The sequence below is a fragment of the Prionailurus viverrinus genome, chromosome B3 (genome assembly GCF_022837055.1).
Source record: "Prionailurus viverrinus isolate Anna chromosome B3, UM_Priviv_1.0, whole genome shotgun sequence".
In the NCBI taxonomy this organism is placed as follows: Eukaryota; Metazoa; Chordata; class Mammalia; order Carnivora; family Felidae; genus Prionailurus; species Prionailurus viverrinus.
Genome location: NC_062566.1, coordinates 66697234 through 66720428, shown reverse-complemented (window position 1 = coordinate 66720428; position 23195 = coordinate 66697234). Strand labels below are relative to the sequence as shown.

At 37.8% G+C, this 23195-nt stretch overlaps 2 protein-coding genes across 2 annotated transcripts; both read right to left on the bottom strand.

Moving 5' to 3' along the window:
- Positions 1-4989: 4989 nt before the first annotated feature.
- LOC125168090 (olfactory receptor 11H4-like) lies at positions 4990-5952 on the bottom strand. Its single transcript, XM_047863042.1, has one exon. The coding sequence runs from the start codon at positions 5950-5952 to the stop codon at positions 4990-4992; it is 963 nt and encodes a 320-aa protein (XP_047718998.1).
- Positions 5953-19885: 13933 nt separating this feature from the next.
- On the bottom strand, positions 19886-20848 carry LOC125168362 (olfactory receptor 11G2-like). The gene has a single exon (XM_047863433.1). The coding sequence runs from the start codon at positions 20846-20848 to the stop codon at positions 19886-19888; it is 963 nt and encodes a 320-aa protein (XP_047719389.1).
- Positions 20849-23195: the final 2347 nt, after the last annotated feature.

The window sequence follows — 23195 nt, the reverse complement described above, 5'->3', positions numbered from 1 at the left end:
CATATCTAATTATGTGCCGTGGGCCTGAAAAAAATATTTATTCCAGTTCATAATAACTTAGATAAATCTATGTAGTGAGGGTAGTAGCATGATTGCTGACTTTATTTGACATAAATGAGATACTTTTTGCTTCACAAGAAAATAGAGATATGAGACATGAATTGACTTACTCTATTCATAGGCCAGGTAGTTCTTGGCACCAAGAAAAGAAATAGAATTCCAGTTCATGATTTTGAGTTGGAACCCAAACTCATAAGTCTTAACTCCTTCCTGGTCATCTGACTTCAGGATGTCCAGGACCTTTTAAAATTTGTGCTACATTGAAACTTTAGTTATCTGTGGAATACAGGATCAGAAAATGAGGGATAAATGAATTTCACAAATAATTTGAAACTCACTGCATCCATCCATTTCTGCTTCCTTTACCTTCACAACACATCTGTTAGTAGCTCAAAGGGTGAATTTAAATCCACTTCCTTCAGCTTTCTGTTCACCTCAAGTGATGCAACAAATGAACAGTTAGAAGAGGAACAACAAAGAACGTGGACAATCCATTCTATATGAACTGATAAGGAAGCCAGCTCCTCCTCCATAACACCAGCTACTTGCTTGAAATTTAAGCTGCTTGCCCAAAGAAGAGCACTTTAAAAATTCTAAGTGCAGGGGTTCTTTTTCCTTTAAATATTTATATTAAAAAAAATTTTTTTTTTCAACGTTTATTTATTTTTGGGACAGAGAGAGACAGAGCATGAACGGGGGAGGGGCAGAGAGAGAGGGAGACACAGAATCGGAAACAGGCTCCAGGCTCTGAGCCATCAGCCCAGAGCCTGACGTGGGGCTCGAACTCATAGACCGCGAGATTGTGACCTGGCTGAAGTCGGACGCTTAACCGACTGCGCCACCCAGGCGCCCCTAAATATTTATATTTTTAAGATTAATCCATAAATTTTGTAATTTGATAAATTTGGTAAATCTAAAGGACAAGAGAGTCTGCCTATTACTTTCTCAGTTTCCACTTTCCAATTGTCCCTTGCCAACAACTCTGAAAAATAACATCCTATTTTAGTTGCCCTTGCCAAAGGATATTTGTCAACCAAAATTTACTGACCAATATTAGAAACAAAGTGGTAGAAGACTCAGGCTACATTGTAACTGAAGAAGATTTAATTCCTGCCGCCCCCCCCCCCCCCCCCCCCCCGCAAATATCCAAGACATCTGAGCCCCATTTTTCCTAAGTGAGTTGCATAGTGGAACTCTGTGATACCAGTGAATCCTTCATGTGAATCTATTACCCCATGTGTTGGGAGAAGAGAACTGCAGGGCCTAACACGTTCTTACAAAGAACAAAGGAACAAAGAATGAATGGACTTGTAGATGAATCAGCACATTCTTAGTATCTGACAGCCGTGGGTATCTAGGAGCAGTGAAGCATTGATGTAGGCAGACTTTCCTTACATACCTGATGGTGTTTCTGGCTCCAAGAGGAAGACGCAAGGGGAAACTCCAGCCACAAGAGTGTCCTCATTTAACAATCTAAAACATTCATGGGTGGAGAGCAGCATTTGTGGCCCCAGAGACTTCCTTCCTTTAGTATTCTGAACCAAATGAAATGTATTTTTCATGCCAGTAATTACTAAGAATTTACATGTCCCTCCTGAACAGAAGTCATAGTTCCCCAGAACGTTCATTGGGAGGCATCTAGTTCTCTGTTTATGTATCTCTGGTCCAATATTTGTTTATATTTCCCCCAGTGGTTTGAAATAGTGAGACACAGAGGTTGGAATAAATATCCAAGAGAGGGAGGGAAAATTGTCCTCTTGGTGGAGATTCCTTCCTCTAAGGAACTGATCTACCTGGGGGATGAAGTGGAGGAGAGCAGCGAGTGGCACAGGTTAATAGGGGAGAAAAGTGTGTGTGTGTGTGTTGGTGGGGAGAGAGATTTTCCCCAAATATACTTGCTTTATTCTTGGTGCCAAACCTCTAAGCACTTAAATTAAAAAAAACTATTTGTCTATACAGATATTTGTATAGATATAAGATATTTGTAGATCTATATTTGTATAGATATAGATATAACAAATACAGATATAAATATTTGTCTTTACTTAATTTGGGGGTCGATCAGTGTAGGCAGCAAGTGCAAGTATGCCATTCATGGGAGAGGTGAATATAGAATCACCCAGCTTCCTAATTTCTGGCACAGGAACTCTGCGCTCTCACCAACCTGCAATCAAGTACCCCTCCTTTGTCTTAGGCTTCTGCCCCCTTCCTGCTTCTACACTGTCCCTGTCCAAGCCATCAGCCTGACAGGCAGCACCTCCCTCCTAAATTTTAACTCAGATGGGGCTGCGTTTCCAAACCCCTCACTTCTAAGAACCCTGTGGCTTGGACCCGCTCCAACCCTCTGGGGGAGGGTCTTGCTGAGCAATGGCTGGGTGCTGACTTGCCCCAGAGAACGTCCATTGGATTGCACTGTGGCAGAGGTTTAGAGATTGTGCCCAGGTGCTGGCTTGCGCCAGAAGAGGTTCAGAGATTATGGCGAATCACAACACACAGCTGGCGCCAGGTTTCACCGCACTCTGGCATCTTTGTTCCAATACTAGCAAATGTGGCTGTTCTCTGGAGTCCCCTGGGGGTTGGAGCCACTGTTTGTTCTCCAAACAGGGAACCTCTTCTCCCCATGTGGCCCACGGATCCCTTGGACCTCTCTGCCTGCTTCTGGGAATTCTCCCTTCATCCCCACCAGAGCAATGCCAGGTATTGAGCTCTAGAATTTCTGACTCTGTGATCCCCTGTTTATAGAGTCCTAATGGTATTGAAACCCTCTCTTTCCTACCTGTCATTGGTTTGGGGAATAGATTTTTTGTTCAGTCCCTTGTGTTTCCACTCTTTCTCTTTCTCTCCAGCTACCTTCAGGGGGAGTGCTTTTCTTCTATTCACTTGATGTGCCACACACACCCCCCTCCCTTCCTCTATCCTGTCTCTGCAAAAACAGCTGCCTACCCTGTGGGGCTTCTCTTTCCCCCAGTTCACCTCTTCACACCGCCCACCTGCCAGCTCCCTTATTTTCCAAGGAGTCCCCCAACATGCTCCTAAATCAGTATGGACATATTTGTCTCCCATTTTCCACCTCCCCCTGACCCTCATTGTGTAAACTGCCATTTTTTATGTTGTCTTTCTGTTCAGGCTGCTGTCTCATTAAGCGTGGCACATCACCTAGTGCTGAGTCAGCTGAGTTTTAAAGCTCCAGGCTTCAAGTTCCACTGGTTTTACAAACTCACAGAATTCAGCCCTTCTGGTTTTCAAAGCTAAACATTACTGGGATTAATATTCTCTGTGTGAGCTCCCTGAGATGAGGGCCCATTTCTCTGCCCTCTCCATTTGTGCAGCTACCTCCCTCCTACAGGGATCCTTCCTCTGCCTTTCTGACTTTCATAATCTTTCAGGTGCAGCTCCTCTATATTTAGTTGTGGAGTTTGTTCTGCCGGTCTTTGGATTGCTCTCTGGTTTATTGACTTGGATATTTATGATATTTACTTGTAAGTGTGGGATGAGATGAGGTCAGGGCCTTCTTATTCTGCCATCTCCCCAAGCTCTCCCCTGCATTATCTCTTAAGATTGTCACAAAAACATCATTCCAGAGTTAGAATGTCCTTTTTTAGAATCTAGGAGAACTTTCCATTCATTCTGAGCAAATGAGCTCCCTGGCTTTTCCCCATCCCCAACTATGTATCCTTAAGGACAGATTACAGATACAAATTCCTTTGAAAAGAAACAAACTTTTTTTTTTAATTTAACTGGAAATAAGAGCTTTAAAATGGCCATGCCCCTCTCTAGTCTATTGTCAACAAAATTTTCATAATATAAATGGGGTAATGTTGCTCCTCTGTTCAAAAATCTCCAAAGGCTTCCCATCTCACATGGAATTAAAAGTTCTTACTATGGTGTACAAGGTCCTGCACAATTTGGCCCTCTGATCATTCTCTTTGACTTAATCTCCAAAAATTTCCCCCTTAATTTCTCTACTTCAGCCAAACCAACCTCCTTGCTGTTACTTGAACATAATTCTGCCTTGGGATCTTATAGAGAACTTGTTTCCCTCTGCCTGGAATGCTCTGGCCTCAGCTGTCTGTGTGGCTCATTTCTTCATCTACTCAAGCTTTTGCTTAAATACTGCCTTCTTCATGTGGCCTTCTCTGATGATCATCCTAGTTAAAATTTCAGCTCCTTCTTCCACACTTCCTGTCCTCATTCCACTTTCTCCAAAGTGCTTATCATGCTTTGACATCCTATATATTTTACTTATTTTTTAAATTGTCTGTCCCCACTAGAAAGTAAACTATGTGGATACGGGTCTTTGAATATTTTGGTCATGGTGTATCTCTGGTACTTAAAAGAGTGCCAAGAACATAATAAATACTAACAAACTCTTTCTTGAAAGAATTATTACAATTTTATCTGATGTTAGGACACGTATTTCTTATATAAGCATGAAACTTTCAGTCTATCCCTAACCTGGAAGATTCTCAACCATGCAGACCCAAGGGATAAGGAAGGCATTGTTATTAAATCTCTTAAGTATGTATCCATTAGGCATTTAAATTAGATTCTTTATTCACTTTAAAAAATATTGGTCTATCTTAATGCTTTGAATACAGCAATGATGTGCACCTGGGATAACTGCCCTTGTTCTACCTTCCACCACCATCTCCAAATAACCAAAACTACACAGTATACAATAGCACAGTATGATGCCCTCATATCACTATCTACTGGAGTTATCCATGTTGGAAATATTGTTACATTTGCAATGTAAATGAATCAGTTATGGTTTAACTCTACCAGGTTGGTTGAAGAATAAAGCATTCTCACTGAGAAATATGTTTTTTGAAGTGTGCATTGGAGAACTGGCAACAGTAAATCAAGTTCTTAATTAATTTTTTATGTCTGGACATTGGTTTGCTTGGTCTCATGTAGACTAGTTTACGTTCATTCTATCCTCAGGATTTTCTTCATTGCAGCCTTCATGTCCTTGTTTCGTAAACTGTAAATCAGAGGGTTTAAGAAGGGAGTCACCACGGAGTAGAACAGAGTCAAAATCTTCTGAATTGCAGCTGGGTTATCAGCTGTGGGACTCACATACATTGCCAAAAGGGCTCCAAAGAATAAGCATACCACTGTCAGATGTGATCCGCAGGTGGAAAAGGCCTTCCGCAGGCCAGCAGCTGAAGGCACTTTTAACACAGCTATCAGTAAAAGAGTATAGGAGCCAAGAATATACAGAAGTGTGAGGATGATGATGAGGGAGTTCAGGACATAGAAGATGATCTCCATGACTGGAGCTGTAGCACAGGACAGAGCCATCAGTGGGTCCATGTCACACATAAAGTGGTCAATGGTGTTGGGTCCACAGAAAGGCAATTGAGAGAGCTGTATAGTGGAGACAGAGTAACTAAGGAACCCCAACACCCAGCAAAGAGACATCAAGATATAGCAGAGTTGTTGGGTCATGGTGGTTGAGTAGTGCAGTGGGTGGCAGATAGCGAGGTACCGATCATATGCCATGATGCAGAGGAAATATGCCTCAGTTGTACCAAGGGAAGTAAAAAAATATAACTGGAGGAAACAGCCAACGAAAGAGATGGTTTTTGTTTCTGAGAGGAAATTGACTAGCATACTGGGCACAGTGGAGGTAATGTACAAGATTTCAAGGAAAGCAAAATTGCCTAGGAGAATATACATTGGGGTATGGAGCCGTTGGTCCAACCTCACAGCACAGACAATAATCCCATTTCCCATTATGGTAAATATATAGATCCCCAAGAACAGTGAGAAAAGGAAACTTTGCAACTCCTGACAACCAGGGAAGCCTAGGAGGACAAACTCAGTCACAGTGCTTGTCTCTGAACTGTTCATAAATTCCAGGGCTGCAGAGGAGACAGAAAACACCATCATACAAGATATTTTGTTTCCTGGAAAACTGGTAGGAAACCTATGTAAGGTGTGTGTGTTGGCTATTTGGCAATTAGTTTGTAATAACTCGTCCACTAACTCATCAGATCTTATTTAAAAGTAACCAATCAATAATTCTGACTATCCCAAATTTCAATAAACTTAGGTTCATAACAACGGAATGATTTACATTATTTAAATTTTCATTATCAGTGGGGTTAGGTTTGAAAGGAAAATACTATCTTACCTTTGAGATTTTGGAAACTCGGAGTATTACCCACTGTTAAATGCAGTAAAGTATTTGTATTTTTTCCCCACCCATAGTTAAAAAAGCTGATAGAACAGCTTTTAGTCTGTGCTAATTTTTTAGCCAAGAATTAGGACTGCGATAACTTTTTTTTTTCTTTTTTGACATCTCTCACTAAGTAGAAAGTACTTGGCATCTCAGATATCCTAGGGCTGTGAATGTCCATTATGCTTTCTGAGCTTTTCACATCAGAATAATTTTCTCTTAAAACATATTAATGAATTATAAATTTTAGCATAAAAACCAGGAGGAGGGGTCATAGTAATATTTTTCTGAAGACTTCAGCTCAGGTCATGGTCTCCCTGTCTGTGGGTTCGAGCCCTGCGACGAGCTGTATGTTGCCAGCTCAGAGCCTGGAGCCTGCTTCAGATTCTCTCTTGCTGTCTCTGCCCTGCCCCTCCCTCCACCCCACACTGTGTCTCTCTCTCTGTCTCTTGAAATAAATAATTTTAAAAAAGCATAAAAAACCTCCCCTAATTAGTCAATTGAATCTTCACTATTTTAAACAAGTACAGTGTTTTGAATAATTTACCATAAATCTCTCATTAAAGTAACGTGTTTGTTAAAGTAAAGTAAGTATTTATTTCAAAATATATGGTTCAGCTACTTGGAAGGATTCATTCTTATGCTGTCTACATATCACAGATGATGAGTTTCAACATTACTGATTGCAATCTCCCCTGCTCACATGCAGGAAGCTCAGAATCTTCATAAACTGGGAAAGGTTAATTATCAAAAGTCAAATAGACAAACAAGCAAACGTAACGTAGCTCTAAATGTTGCAAAAGATTAATTCTTCTTGCTGAACACAAATGATATTTTATGCCATTTTGGTTATACACAAACCTTATGTAAAAATATTAAATAAGATTTCTCCAAATGCAAGGATATTTTTAAACATTAAGTTATTCAATACATTTCAAACAATGTAAAATGCTTATGTATTGTCATTTCAGTTTACTAATGCTACAGATGCTATAAATACTACATTTTAAAAAAAAAATTTTTTTTTTCAACGTTTATTTATTTTTGGGACAGAGAGAGACAGAGCATGAACGGGGGAGGAGCAGAGAGAGAGGGAGACACAGAATCGGAAACAGGGTCCAGGCTCTGAGCCATCAGCCCAGAGCCGATGCCGGGCTCGAACTCCCGGACCGCGAGATCGTGACCTGGCTGAAGTCGGACGCTTAACCGACTGCGCCACCCAGGCGCCCCTATAAATACTACATTTATCTTACCCAAATAAAATTTACTTTCAAAGTGAAAAAATCTTATTTTTTAATAATTAAGAGCATGAAAAATATAGAAACAAACCAAAAAACCCCCAAAACAATCCCACTTCTTAGAATAAGCAAATTTTAACTCTTTGAAGAATTGCATACTTCTTTTCTTTAAAAATTAAAATGGGATTTTTCAAAATAGGCTGTTTATAGCATGTTTTTAAGACTTAAGATACTTTAGTATTTTTTCCATTTTTAAAAATAAAGCTCTACTCCATATGATCCAGTAATTCTACTTCTGGGTATTTACCTTAAGACAATGGAAACATTAATTTGAAAAGGTATATGCATGCCTATATTTATTGCATCATTATTTATAACAGCCAATATATGAAGGCAACCTAAGTGTCCATCAGTAGATGAATGGATAAAAAAGATGTGGTTTATATACACAGTGGAATATTACTCAGCCATAAAAAAATTAAAATCTTGCCATTTGAGACAACATGTATGAACCTAGAGGGTATTATGCTAAGTGAAGTAAATCATACAGAATAAGAAAAACACCATATGATTTCACTTGTATGTGGAATCTAAAACCAAAATGAACATCAAAAATATAGAAATAGACTTATAAATATAGACAACAAACTGATGGTTGCCAGTGTGGAGGGGCTTGGGGGAGTAGGGGAAATAAGAGAATTAAGAGGCACAAATTTCCAGTTATAAAACGACCTTTCACAGGGTGAAAAGTACAGCATAGGGAATGTAGTCAATAATATTGTAATAACATTGTATGGTGCCAGACAGTAACTATTTTTATGGTGATGGGCATTAAAAAAATTTTTTTTTAATGTTTATTTATTTTTGAGAGAGAGAGACAGAGTGTGAGTGGGGGAGGGGCAGAGAGCGAGAGGGAGACACAGAATCTGAGGCAGGCTCTAGGCTCTGAGCTGTCAGCACAGAGCCTGATGGAGGGCTTGAACCCATGAACTATGAGATCATGACCTGAGCCAAAGTCAGACACTTAACCAACTGAGACACCCAGGGGCCCCATATGGTGGTAAGCACTTTGTAATGTAGGTAATTGTCAAATCACTATGTTGTACACCTAAAACTAATATATACTCCAACTACAATTGAAATTTAAAAATATATATTATAGCTCTATATCATCAGTTCAATGCCTGCATTGTCTTCCATAGATTTAATCAACTCCCTTGTGATAGATTTAGATGATCAATGTTTTATATTATAATAAGCACTTTATTAATATTCTTAAACACATATCTTCAGATACTTGACCCATAAAGTGCTTATAATGATTAAAAAATTAATAGGCTAATCAATTTTTTACATCCTAGTTTTTGATGATGAAGATTTCTAGATTTTTTTTGATATTTACTAAAGTCATCAAGTCAGAACTTATTTATTTATTTATTTATTTGTTTATTTATTTATTATTTAAGTTTATTTATTTTGAGAGAAAGCATGAGCAGGAGAGGGGCAGAGAGGGAGAAGGAGAAAATCCAAGCAGGCTCCGCACTGTTAGTGCACAGCCCAACGGAGGGTTCAAACTCATGAACCGTGAGATAATGACCTGAGCCAAGATCAAGAGTCAGATGCTCAACCTACTGAGCCACACAGGCACTCCAAAACTATTTAAAAACAAAAATAATTTTTTCTTTGAGTGTAACAATGTTACATTAATTTCAGGTGTATAGTATAGTGATTCACCAACTTTATATGTTAAGCTATGCTCACCACAAGTGTAGCTATCATGTGTCACTGTACAATGCTGTTGCAATGCCATTGACTATATTGCCTGTGCTGTAACTTTTATTCCCATGACTTATTCCTTAACTGGAATACTGTATCTTCCATTCCCCTTCACTTATTTGCCCTATCTCTCCACCTCCCTCCCCTCTAATAGCCATGAATTTGTTCTCTGCATTTATAGGTCTGATTCTGCTTTTTGTTTGTTTATTCATTCTGTTTTTTAGATTCTGCATAGAAGTGAGATCATATGATATTTGAGTTTCTCTGTCTTTACCTATAAGATAAATTCCTGCTTAATATTTCTATAGCATGTTATGGATGTCTCTACTAGAGCATGTGCATAATACTAAATCATGTATTTATGTTTCCCTCCCTCTAGCTTGACAACTTTTATGATTAAGTAATGATGTTACTTTTGATTTATAATCATAAAACTTTATGATTAAGTAATGATGTTACTGTTTATTCATTCTGTTTTTTAGATTCTGCATAGAAGTGAGATCATATGATATTTGAGTTTCTCTGTCTTTACCTATAAGATAAATTCCTGCTTAATATTTCTATAGCATGTTATGGATGTCTCTACTAGAGCATGTGCAAATACTAAATCATGTATTTATGTTTCCCTCCCTCTAGCTTGACAACTTTTATGATTAAGTAATGATGTTACTTTATATTCTCAGTTGATTGAGTTTCTGGTGCATAGTAGGCATTTATTGAGTGAATTAGTTGTTGGGTAAATTTTGGTCTTGCCAATCCTATCACAATAAAGCTCATCTACTGAATTTATGGGCTATCACTGAGCGTCCAATCTGAACATCATTGGACAGAGTCTTATGTGACTTGTAGCAAGGTCATGTTTAAACCAGTGGCCCATTAATCCCTTCTTGCCTCATATCTCTGTCATGTTTGAGTGTTCATTCTAAATATAAGCCTCCTTAGTTATTTACCCTTTTTTATATTTTCAAATCTATAATCACCATTCTGCTTAATACCTCTTGTTTCATCTGTTTCTTTCTAAGAGTTTCCTGTCCCTTTTGTACATTTCTTGGTGAATGGCTCCACTCTTGGCATTTGCTAAAGCGAAAAACTTGAGAATCATTCCAGGCACTTTCTAATTCTGTCACTTCTCATAGGCTGTCAATCACCATATCCTGTTGATTTTCCCTACCAAATGTTTTTCAAATCTGTCTTGGGCGCATAGATCAATGTAAACACTTTCTTTGTTTGGATGGTCCAGTAGTGGAGTGGAGCTGCTGTACATATAACCTAGAAAGAAAAAATGGGCCTCTCTGATGGACTAGGAATGTATTTTTAGGAGGAAAGCGGATGCTTTGGTGAGGACGAGATCACCCACTCTGACAATAGCTATGTGGTGACATACCATAGCTGGATCAGGTTCACAAGTGATTGGCTCAGTCCAGTAATACATAACTCACTGGTCCTCTTATATAACTGTAGTTAGAGGAAAATAAATGATAACTTCTAGATTGATTTGGGATCAAAAACCATATGACGTACTGTATGCTCTTAAGTGAGGCAGCACCTATTTTTCAGAGCTTTTGTGAAAATACTGTTGAACATGTATGCCTAGTACAGTTCCTGGAATATGCTAGTATAATAATATTACCAACAACAATGATTACCAAGTAACTAGGATAAATTTTTTAACATAACCATTTAAAAACCCAAATGAAAACCAATATTAAATAAACCTAAAAAACTGGTTAGAAAGTCAGTAGGTTCCAGTGCATCACATAGCAGAGCTATGGGTAGCTCTCTTTGGTTGCTCAGGTTTTTTATTTTATTAACTTTCTTATATATTCTGGTACTTAAAGACATAGAGCTTTGTCTGATATAAAAGAAGAAGACATTAAAAGATAGTAGTGTTGGGGCGCCTGGGTGGCGCAGTCGGTTAGGCGTCCGACTTCAGCCAGGTCACGATCTCGCGGTCCGTGAGTTCGAGCCCCGCGTCAGGCTCTGGGCTGATGGCTCAGAGCCTGGAGCCTGTTTCCGATTCTGTGTCTCCCTCTCTCTCTGCCCCTCCCCCGTTCATGCTCTGTCTCTCTCTGTCCCAAAAATAAATAAACGTTGAAAAAAAAATTAAAAAAAAAATGATAGTAGTGTTAACAATTCAAGATGTAGAAAAATGGTTAAAGGAAGGGCATTATATTACCTGTGATGTGCATAAGACTAACTGGGAATAAGTTATATTTAATTGAGGGCATTGTAGAAAATGAGTTATTGAGTACAACGTTGAACAGTTTCTAAAACAAAATTATGTAATTTATCAAATTTCTGAATAATGAGGCATTCTTTTATGAATCATTAGGCAAGAAAATTTCAGGGATTGTTAAGCTGAGGGAGATCTGAGTAGCTGGGCACTGGAGTCAACAGTTCATGTAACATAACTTATTATTATGTTATGAGAGATATTGTGGATGAAATCACATATCCAGAGGCATGAAACCCACCCAAGTTTGCCAAAATGTATTAATTTTAAAATGGGATTTTACTGGAGCTAGAATTCCATTTATGGATGTCTTAGAAAAAGTGCAATGATGCCTAGACAGAAAATTTACTTACCCTTCATGATAGGTCTAAGTGTGGAGAAAGCTGGGAGTGAACTCTGAGTTGATATCTTCTTATTGATTCCTCTCTTTCCTTTATGTGGAATCAAAATGGGGGGAGCCTGACCTTGAGAATCCTGGGATAGACAAAATTAACTTCTGACACTCCCTTTCTTCCCTTCCTGAAGTGCTCCAAAGAAACAGTTATAGCATTAGGGTACTTCTGTTGGGCAATAGGATAACCAGTGGAAAGAAGTACAGCCCTACAATCTATCCTTGAGGTGCGGACCTCCATTGACATATCAATATCTTCATCAAGAGCTGTATGAGAGACCTCAATCACCCCCAAGCACCTGGATCTTTCATTTGTCTCACTCAGCAGAGGAAATTCAAGAGGTGAATTTTATATATTGGTTACTTTTGTTTTAAAATAGCTGAACAAAGTAAGATATAAACTTCATGAGGAGATTTTGAGAAGGGGTACAGATAAATAAATGCATAGGATGTATTATTGAGACTCTCAAGGGTACAATTAAAGTTTCATCATAGAGATTATTATGAAGTTTTCAGTCTCCCCTTGGGATGGTTTATGACTCTCACAAGACCCCTTGGTGTAGCATCCTTTCTTTATCCATAGTCTTCATACAGTTTGGGTTAAATTGGCTCCTAGAGTGAAGGTAGGAATAATGTCTAAAAGGCAATGGTGAGGTGTCTATATGTGGATTTCTAGAGAATTTCTTTTTGTTTTCAGAAGTCTTTTTCACTGTGAAATATAGAAAATGTTCACAACATGCATTATTTATACTCTGGGAGAGTATTCTCTTTACATACTTGACATCTGCAAATTTTTGCTTCCAGTCCTTAGTTACTGATAGACTATTTTATTTTATTCATTTTAATTTTCATTTTAGAGAAAATGTGAGCAGGGGAGAGCGGCAGAGGGAGAGAGGGAGAGAGGGAGAGAGGAAGAAAATCCTAAGCAGTCTCCATGCTCAACATAGAGCTTGATTCTGGGGCTCAATCCCATGACTCTGGGATCATGACCTGAGCCCAAATCAAGTTGAACACTCAACTGACCAAGCCATCCAGGTGTCCCAAGACTGTTTTCTATCTGTCTTATCTGTTCTTTGTTTCTTCTTTCTTGCCTTCTTTCATATTATTCATGTATTTTTATGTCATTTTCCTCTATTACCTCTTTTTGATGGTTTTATAATATTTTTTATTGTGGTAAAATATATATAACATAAAAATAACCATTTTAACCATTTTAAAGTGTATGGTCTTGAGGCATTATACACATTACCATTGTAATGCAACCACCACCAACATCCATCTCCAGAACTTTTTCATTATCCCAAACTGAAGCTCTATGCCCACTAAACAATAACTTCCCATTCCACTCACCCACAGCTGCTGGCAATATGTTGGGGAAATTGGAGAAAATCGTATGTGAAGTCCAAATCCAAGCAACAGCTGAACCATGGCCATAAACTTCCAGGGATGGCTGATTTTTGATTTTCCTTTTGAGTGGTGTCAGGTTTAGTTCTGGTCCATAATTACTTGAGGATGAAGACCACTACGGGTTCCAGCTTCATGTGAGCCCTGGGTTCCCATCTCCATTTCTGCAGCCAGGCACTGCCATGAAGCATAATGATTTTATTTATAGGCAAGTGCATTCTGAACATGACCAGTGCTTACCATTCAGACTTCCAAAAAATTTTTTAATTTAGGAGTTTCCTATTGACTCTTCATATTGTCAGTATTTTCAAGTTTTATTTTTTTTAATGCAGTATTTTTGAGGGGCACCTGGCTGGCTCAGTCAGTAGAGCATGTGATTCTTGATCTCATGGTCATGTGTTCAAGCCCACGTTGGGCATAGAGATTACTTAAAAAAAAATCAGTATTTTTCTTTATTCTTATCAGGATGGTAGATTGAAGTAACCATCTTTCTATTATGAAAATTTGTGTTTACTAAAATTTTGTAAATAATATTTCAATTTGGGCTTTAATTTACATTGCATTTTATAGCCGTTTTGTTTTGGGGAGCTCATTAATCTCTGGGAGTAGTTAGCTATATAGTGGCTTATAGAAGATTTTCTGTAAGTACTTATATTCTTGCTCTAAAAAAATTAAAAATTATTTATTTATTTTTAAATTTGAGTATAGTTGACACTCAATGTTATATTGGTTTCAGGTACAACATAGTGGTTCAACAACTTTATTTAAAAAAATTTAATTCTAGGGGCGCCTGGGTGGCGCAGTCGGTTAAGTGTCCGACTTCAGCCAGGTCACGATCTCGCGGTCCGGGAGTTCGAGCCCCGCGTCAGGCTCTGGGCTGATGGCTCAGAGCCTGGAGCCTGTTTCCGATTCTGTGTCTCCCTCTCTCTCTGTCCCTCCCCCGTTCATGCTCTGTCTCTCTCTGTCCCAAAAATAAATAAACGTTGAAAAAAAAAATTAAAAAAAAAATTTAATTCTAGTATAGTCAACATACAGTGTTATATTGATGTTAGGTATATAATGTGGTGATTTAACAATTCTATACATACTTGGTGCTTGTCGATAATATGTTATGATATGCTCACCAAAAGTGTAGCTACCACTTGTCACCATTCAATGATATTACAATACCATTGACTATATTCCCTTTTCTGTGCCTTTTATTCTCATGACTTATTCATTCCGTAACTGGAAGCCTATATCTCCCATTCCCCTTCACAGATTTTTCCCACCCCTCTACCCCTCTCCCTTCTGTCAACCATCAGTTTGTTCTCTGTATTTATAGGTCTGATTCTGCTTTTTCTTCATTTATTCGTTTGTTTTGTTTTTTAGATCCCACACAGAAGTGAAATCATATCATACTTGCCTTTCTTTGTCTGACTTATTTCACATAGTATAATAATGGACCTTTAGGTCCATCCATTGTCACAAATGGCAATATCTCATTTTTTTATGGGTGAGTAATATTTCATTGTATGTATATACCATGTCTTCTTGATCTATTCATTTATTGATGGATGTTTAGGTTGCTTCCATATCTTGACTATTGTAAACAATGCTTCAATTAACATTAAGCATGCATGTTTCTTTTGAATTAGTATTTTTGTTTTTTTGGAGTAAATACCCAGTACTGGAATTATTAGATTATATAGTATTTCTATTATTAATTTTTTGAGGAAACTCCATACTGTTTTCCACAGTCTGTTTTTGTGCCAGTACCATACCGTTTCAATTACTATAGCTTTGTGGTATATTTCAAAATCTAGAATTGTGATACCTCCAGCTTTGTTATTCTTTATTAGGATTGCTTTGGCTATTTGGAGTCTTTTGTGGTTCCATACAAACTTTAAAATCATTTGTTCTAGTTCTGTGAAAAATGCTGTTGGTATTTCAATAGGGATTGAATCCATAGATTGCTTTGGGTTGTATGGAAATTTTAGTAGTATTACTTCTTCAAAAACATGAGCATGGAATATCTTTCAATTTGTTTGTCATCTTCAATATCTTTCATGAATGTTTTATAATATTCAGAGTATAGGTCTTTCACCTCCTTAGTGATGTTTATTCCTAGGTATCTTATTCTTTTTGGTGCAGCTGTAATAATTGGGATTGTTTCCTTAATTTTTCTTTCTACACTTATTAATATATAGAAACACAATTGATTTCTCAGAATTAATTTTGTGTCCTGAAAATTTACTGATTTAATTTATTCTAACAGTTTTTTTGTAGATTCTTTAGGGCTTTCTAAAAATAGTATCATGTCATCTGCAAATAGTGACAGTTTATTTTCTTCTTTACCAGCACAGATGCTTTTTATTAAAGCGCTTTTATTTTGTAGCCTGAGGTGTACTTACAAAAAGACAATGCCCTATGATTAGCTATGCTTAAAACTTCTTTCACATGACACAGATCCATGCTTATACACCTGCTACTTATCACGATCTTTCATAGCATTTGGTTCTCACCTCTCATTGCATGTGTACCATTTAATAAAAAAAGAAAACCCTTGCAATATTTTTATGCCTCTGTATCACGAGACTGTGAGCCCTTTGAGGGAAGAAAATGTCTCTTATATACTTCTGGATCAAATTTATTTCCAGGCTCAGTGTCTTGGATTGTAGGTGCTCAACAACAAAAACAAGAATATATAGTTGAACAATGAAAAAGAGGATGTCTAAATATAAATGTTATAAGGTAGTTACAGTTTGTCACAGTATATTTGTAGAAACCCTAACAGGAAAAAGACATGTCTCTTATTTTCTCTGAAGTACCAAAAATTCTGAGTAAAAAAATGTTAAGATGTTCTTTGGACACTACTTCAAATTTTCTATAAGTGAATAGGCTCCTAAGGAATCCTAGAATTGTTGGGGGTGGGTGGGTGGGAATGATTTTTTAGATCTAATTATCAGAAAGCTGCTCTAGGGGTACCTGGGCAGCTCGGTGGGTTAAGCCTCCGACTCTTAATTTCAGCTCAGGTCAAGGTTTGTGAGTTTGACCATGTGGAGTCTGATTGATATTCTCTTTCTCTCTCTCCCTGTCTCTACCCCCCACCCTGCCTCAAGTAAATAAATATAATAAACTTAAAAAAGAAAATTAATCCAGGAAGTTATTCTTTGTCTAAAAACAATTGTATCATTATTTATTTTTAAATAAATAATACAGCCATACAAAAAAGAATGTAAAGAGTTCAAAAGGGGGTATGAAGAAAACCGCTCCTTTGTCTCTTGTTCTTCAGACACCAAAGTCTTGTCATTTAAAGCAACCACTGTTATCAGTCTCTAGATCTCCTTCAGGAGATAGTCTATACATTTACATGAAAGGTAGTTACTCTCAGCTACTCACCTCTCTTTCTTCACTCAACAATATATCTTGGATGCCAACTATACTTCAATAATAATAATAATAAGCCCCAAAATACAACATATCTTGGAGATACTATATAACATTACATATAAGATTTAAGGTAGTATGACTGAACCATAGTTTATTTAACTAGTCTTCTATTAATGGGAATTGACATTTTTCTCAACATTTTGCAATATAATATACTGTTATAGCAATAATGCAATGAATATTCTTATACTTTCATCGTTTCCCACATATGTGAGAATATCTGTAGACTGAGTAACTTAGAAGTTGGGTTTATGGGTTTCAGGGTGTATATATTCTAAATTTTGATCAAAGTTGTCTAATTGTCCTGTATAGAGTTTGTAAAATTTATACTTTACCAGCAAGTGTCAGAGAAGTTACCGTCCTCAACCATACAATGGTTATCAAACTGCTTGGTCTTTGTCACTCTGATGGGTTAAAAATGAAATAGGCTTATTCTGCCTTTATCTTTTTTATGAATGAATTTGTGCTCTTACCATATGTTTAAGGATATTTTCTGTATGTTGTTTATATCCTTTTGCTTATTTTCCTACTGGGATATTGTTCTGTTCTCTTACTGTTCATAGACCTTTATGCACATCAAGGAAACATTGTTTGACAAATAATTGAGACATCCTAAATTATTGATGGGCAAATAATGAAAAGTCTTCAAGATAGAAATATAGGATGAGTTGGTAACAAAAAAGCAACTTGGGTTAATGAAAAGGGTGGTCGATAGGAAATTTTTGTTTTTTACCATTAAAGTTATTATCCTTAGCACATCACTCCTGATTCCTAACCATTATTTTCTTTTTATGCAGATCAGGGTGTTGAATTGGTGAAGACATTTCAATATTAAGATTACCTTTCATTTAGGACCTAGGAGGGAGTTCAAGGGGAACTAGGGCAAGTGACTAATACAATTCCTGAGTAAATACTTTTACTGATGTACAATTCCTGAGCACCTCCTATACAGAAAAAAAAGCTTAAATCTGTTCTCTGTTGTTTTGGTTTTACCTCTTATTTTACTGTAAGCAGGGATCTCCCTCCTTCACCTGCTTCTCTTTGGGAATCTGCAGCTGCTTGCAATGAAAAGAAAAGCAGGTCTGTATCCCAGACTTGTGTTTATTCAGTCCCTATATCCACTCATCTCTGATTTGCCTCTGAGTTTTTGCATGATTTTGTTACAAGATCATTTTTGGAAAGTGAAGGAAGTGAGACAGTGTAGAATTTAGGTGTAATAGAAGCAATAGAAAAGCATGTCTGGTTATGGTCATGACTAGCATCATGTATTAAACTAACCTTGCCGCCAAAAGTAACCATACAATCTGGGCAGAATACCTAACACAATCATTTGAAGGTACTGAAGAGCAGTCAACACAAGCAAGAATTCAGGGGCTACAGTTCCAAGAAGGGAAAGACAAGGAAATGAGTTCCACATTCACCTTGGGTGCTTTCTCTTGAGTATGTTTGACAATTCACTGGATGGGGTTACTATGGGGAAATGGAGAGATGTGGGAAAGAATGAGGGGAAGGAAGAATAAAGTCTCAGCAGAAAGCAGTAGTTTCACTGAACTGAGAAGATAAAGGATTTGGTGTTTGTGGCTGCTAAAGAAACTGGAGTTTGAGAAATCCTGGAGAGAGGAGGACCACAGAGAAGTGAGACTCAACATATGATGCAGTATCCCTTCAAGACATTTTTTTCTTTAATTTCTAAGCCATTAACATGCAAATCGGTTTTCAAGAAATCTAGCAGAAAGCAAAACTGGGAGTCTAAAGAGCTGAGCAGAAGTTTTAGGAGCATGGGGTTCAAGGAGTACAGAAATAGGAAACTAGGGCCCACTAAAGTGGAGGGGTCCAGGCTTGCAGATGAGACTCAGGCTCTGTTCATGGAGTAAGAGTCAATTCCGGGAATAAAGGCAAAACTGGCCTAGGCTATTTTTGTACTTAAATATAGTCCTTAAATGAGATCAAAGTGATCTGCCTCTACTTTCTCTACTGCTACAAGAAAACTTAACTTTTGTGGATTTACTGTACCCATTGTCTTCACAGTTTTTGAAGTATAATGTTCAGCATTCAATTAAAAAAACCTGCATGCTAAGAAACAGGATAAATGATTAAGAACCAAGTGAAGCAGTAAGCAACAGACACATGCTTACAAGTGCTTGAGGTTTTTGGTTAATACTAGGATGAACAATTACTGGAATAAACTAGTTTTTTTTTATGTTAAACATCACTAATCATCAGGGAAATGTAAATCAAAACCATAATGATATATATCACCTCACACCTGTCAGAATGGCTAAAATAAAAAACACAAGAAACAAGTATTGGCTGAGGAAATGGAGAAAAAAGAACCCTCGTGCACTGTTGGTGGGAATGTAAATTTGTGCAGCGACTGTGGAAAACAATATGGAGGTTCCTCAAAAAATTAAAAATAGAAGTACCATATGATCCAGTAATTCCACTACTGGATATTTAACCAGGGAAAACAAAAACACTAACTTGATATACACATCCCTGTTTATTGCACCATTATTTACAACAACTAAGACATGGGAGTAACCTAAGTGTAAATCAATAGATGAATGGATAAGGAAAATATTCACAATGGAATATTACACAACCACAAAAAAGGATGAGATCTTGTCATTTGATTCAACATGGATGGACCTGGAGGTTTCTTTGCTAACTGAAATAAGTCAGAGAAAGACAAATACCATATAATTACACTCAAAAATGGTATTTTAAAAATGAACAAGCAAACATAAAGCAGAATTAGACTTATAAAGACAGAGAACAAACTGATGGTTGCAGGGGTGGAGGGGGGTGGGGGTTGGGAAAGATGGGTGAAGAAGAGAGAAAGATACAGACTTCCAGTAATGGAATGAGTAAATCACAGGAATAAAAAGCAGAGCATAAGGAATACAATCAATGATATAGTAACAGTGATTTAATGAGACAGATGGTAGCTATACTTGTGAACATAGCATAGTGTATAAGCTTGTCAATCTGCTAAGTTATATGCCTGAAATTAATGTAATATTGTGTCAAATACACTCAAATTTTTTTTTAAAAACTAGTTTTTTTTACCTGAAAATAAGTTAAATACAATTTTTGTAAATCTTTGTAAGTAAGTTAAATATAATATTGGGCTGTAATTTCCCAAGAGCCTTTTTGATGAACACTTTTTATATTTCCAGAAATTTCTGCAGGGCATTTTTCATATCTTTGTTCCTAAGACTGTATATCACTGGATTAAGGAGTGGGGTCACAACAGAATAAAACAGAGTCACAATCTTCTGTGTTCCAGCTTCATGCTCAGATGTTGGGCTCCCATACATGACCAGTACTGAGCCATAGAACAGTGAAACCACGGCCAGATGAGACCCACAGGTGGAGAAAGCCTTTCTTTTCCCAGCTGCTGAAGGGACTTTCAACACTGCTCTTAGGACCAGAGCATAGGATCCCATGATGAAGAGAAAGGGAATAACGAGGGGCAGAGGACTTAAAGTGGAGAAGATAATCTCTACCACAGGAGCTTTTTTGCAGGTGAGTGTTAGAAGAGGACCTGGATCACAGAGGAAGTGGTCAATAATCCTGGATCCACAGAAGGACATTTGTGAGATGATGATGATGGGAATCAAGAACCAAAGGAAACCAAATACCCAGCAGCTTACCACAAGATTGGTGCAGAGACGTCCAGTCATAATGGTTGGATAGTGTAGAGGCTGGCAGATGGCAAGGTACCGATCAAATGCCATAATAGCCAAGAAGAAGCATTCTGTAGAACCCAAGGAGAAGAAAAAGTAGAACTGGAGAAAGCACCCAGAGAAGGAGATGACCTTTGTGTCAGAGAGGAAGTTGGCTAACATGTTGGGGACAGTGGAGGTGACATACCAGATCTCTAGGAAGGAGAAGTTGGCGAGCAAGATGTACATGGGGGTGTGGAGTCTCTGATCCCAGCGCACAGCACAGATGATGGACCCATTGCCCACGAGGGTCAGGAGGTAGACAACAGAGAAGAGCACAAAGAGGAGGATCTGTCCCTCCCTGGAGCAAGGGAAGCCCAGGAGGATGAAGCCAGTGATGGTGCTGGAGGTGTTGGGGGTGTTGGAGATATTCATGTATCTAGGAGCTGTAAAAAAACCCATCAAATTATTGAATGACTGTAAAGACACATGAGGCCTCAGATTATATTTAAACAATTTTGGGAAAGAAAATAAAGATATGTATGTTAATAGTTACCTTTTATCTTTGAAATTGAAATAATTGACCTGGGTTGCTTTTTATTTTCATTCACATTTTCACTGTGGAATCAAGAAAACTTTGGTTAGAATTGATAAGGTCTTGAAGGAGAGTGTTATAGAGGTGTTTTAAGGTTATATTAGACCTTATGCTTAATAGAGTTTCTATCTACCTACTTACCTACCTACATATCCTTTCAAAAATGGAATTTTTCCATTTTTAAAAGAGGTGACATCATTGTAGTTGTGGCAGAAACTGAGTCAAACTCGTTAGTTATGTTACACAAACTCAGAACTTTTCGAATGACTTCTTTTACATGACTTGAAACTGGCCTTATTTAAAACTAAATGATTAACTTATTAATTTAATAATATACGCCAATTTCATGTGTAAAACAGTCAAGCCAACTGGAGGGAATTAATCTTAGTTTCTGTTGTGTTAAAACAACAATTGTAGTCATCCAGTTGACCAAGGTGAAAGAATCGTTAATGGCCCATGTTGAAACAAGTCTGTGCTTACCTGAAAAAGAGATACGAATTTGCCTACTCTACAGTTATAGATAGAATTCTATTCCAGCAGTGCAAGTTATGGATGTTATTGATAACATGGAATTCTAAATAGTGGATTTGTAGGGGATGCAGAGCTAAAATTTTACTCCATCTCCTAGAAACTACTGGGGAGCATCTCAAGACAGAGTGGCTTTTAAAGGATGAATATTCACATAATGCCTTTCTTTTATTCTAAATGAGTAAGAGTACTTTTGTTGAACAATCATGCCTCAGGACTTGGAATCACTTCGAATCCTCTGTAAATAAGTATATAAATGAGCAACATAAAGAGAGTTGTGTCCCTCACTGCTTCTTTTTTAGTGTTAAATCCATATTTTGCTTTTTGAAATTTGGCAAGAGACCCAGGGAGCCTAATAATTTCTTACTAGGAGTAGTCAAGTTCTGGGAAATCTGTAGGGTCAAGAGCAAAAGGTGGCACAGCCAGCTGACACCCCATCTCAAGATTTAGGTGTGGACACTTAGAGTGTTGTGTTGGAAGAAGAATGCAATTGTGTTGGGTGGTGATGAAACTGGGGAGTTATAACACAATAAATATTCTTTTAAAACACTTCTGCATCATTTTAAACTCAGGACCCCTTGATTCCAATGCCATGGGGGATTCTTGGAGCCGATAAGATCTCTACAGATCTGTTTCTATTTAATGTATATAAACTAGTATAGGGCTTAATGGACCCTGCTTTTGGTGGGGTGAAAGTAGGCTAGATTCTGGTATCCGCACTATGAATTTAACTTTCTGGAAGTCTTTTCCTTTTCTGCTTTTTTTTTTAAAACCCACTAACATGTTTTATTTTTTTAATTTTTTTTAAATGTTTATTTATTTTTGAGAGAGACAGAGACATAATGTGAGTGGGTTAGGGGCAGAGAGAGAGAGGGAGACAGAATCCGAAGCAGGCTCCAGGCTCTGAGCTGTAAGCACAGAGCCTGTTGCGGGGCTCGAACTCAGGAGCTGTGAGATCATGACCTGAGCTGAAGTCAGACGCTCAACAAACTGAGCCACCAAGGTGCCCCTCTGCTTTTTTTTTTAATATGAAATTTATTGTCAAATTGGTTTCCATACAACACCCAGTGCTCATCCCAACAGGTGCCCTCCTCAATACCCATCACCCACCCACCCCTCCTTCCCACCCCCCATAAACCCTCAGTTTGTTCTCACTTTTTAGGAGTCTCTTATGTTTTGGCTCCCTCCCTCTCTAACCATTTTTTTTCCTTCCCCTCCCCCATGGTCTTCTGTTAAGTTTCTCAGGATCCACATAGGAGTAAAAACATATGGAATCTGTTCTTCTCTGTATGACTTATTTCACTTAGCATAACACTCTCCAGTTCCATCCACGTTGCTACAAATGGCCATATTTCATTCTTTCTCATTGCCAAGTAGTATTCCATTGTGTATATAAACCACAATTTCTTTATCCATTCATCAGTTGATGGACATTTAGGCTCTTTCCATAATTTGGCTATTGTTGAGAGTGCTGCTATAAACATTGGGGTACAAGTGCTTCTATGCATCAGTACTCCTGTATCCCTTGGGTAAATTCCTAGCAGTGCTACTGCTGGGTCATAGGGTAGATCTATTTTTAATCTTTGGAGGAACCTCCACACTGTTTTCCAGAGTGACTGTACCAGTTTGCATTCCCACCAACAGTGCAAGAGGGTTCCCGTTTCTCCACATCCTCTCCAGCATCTA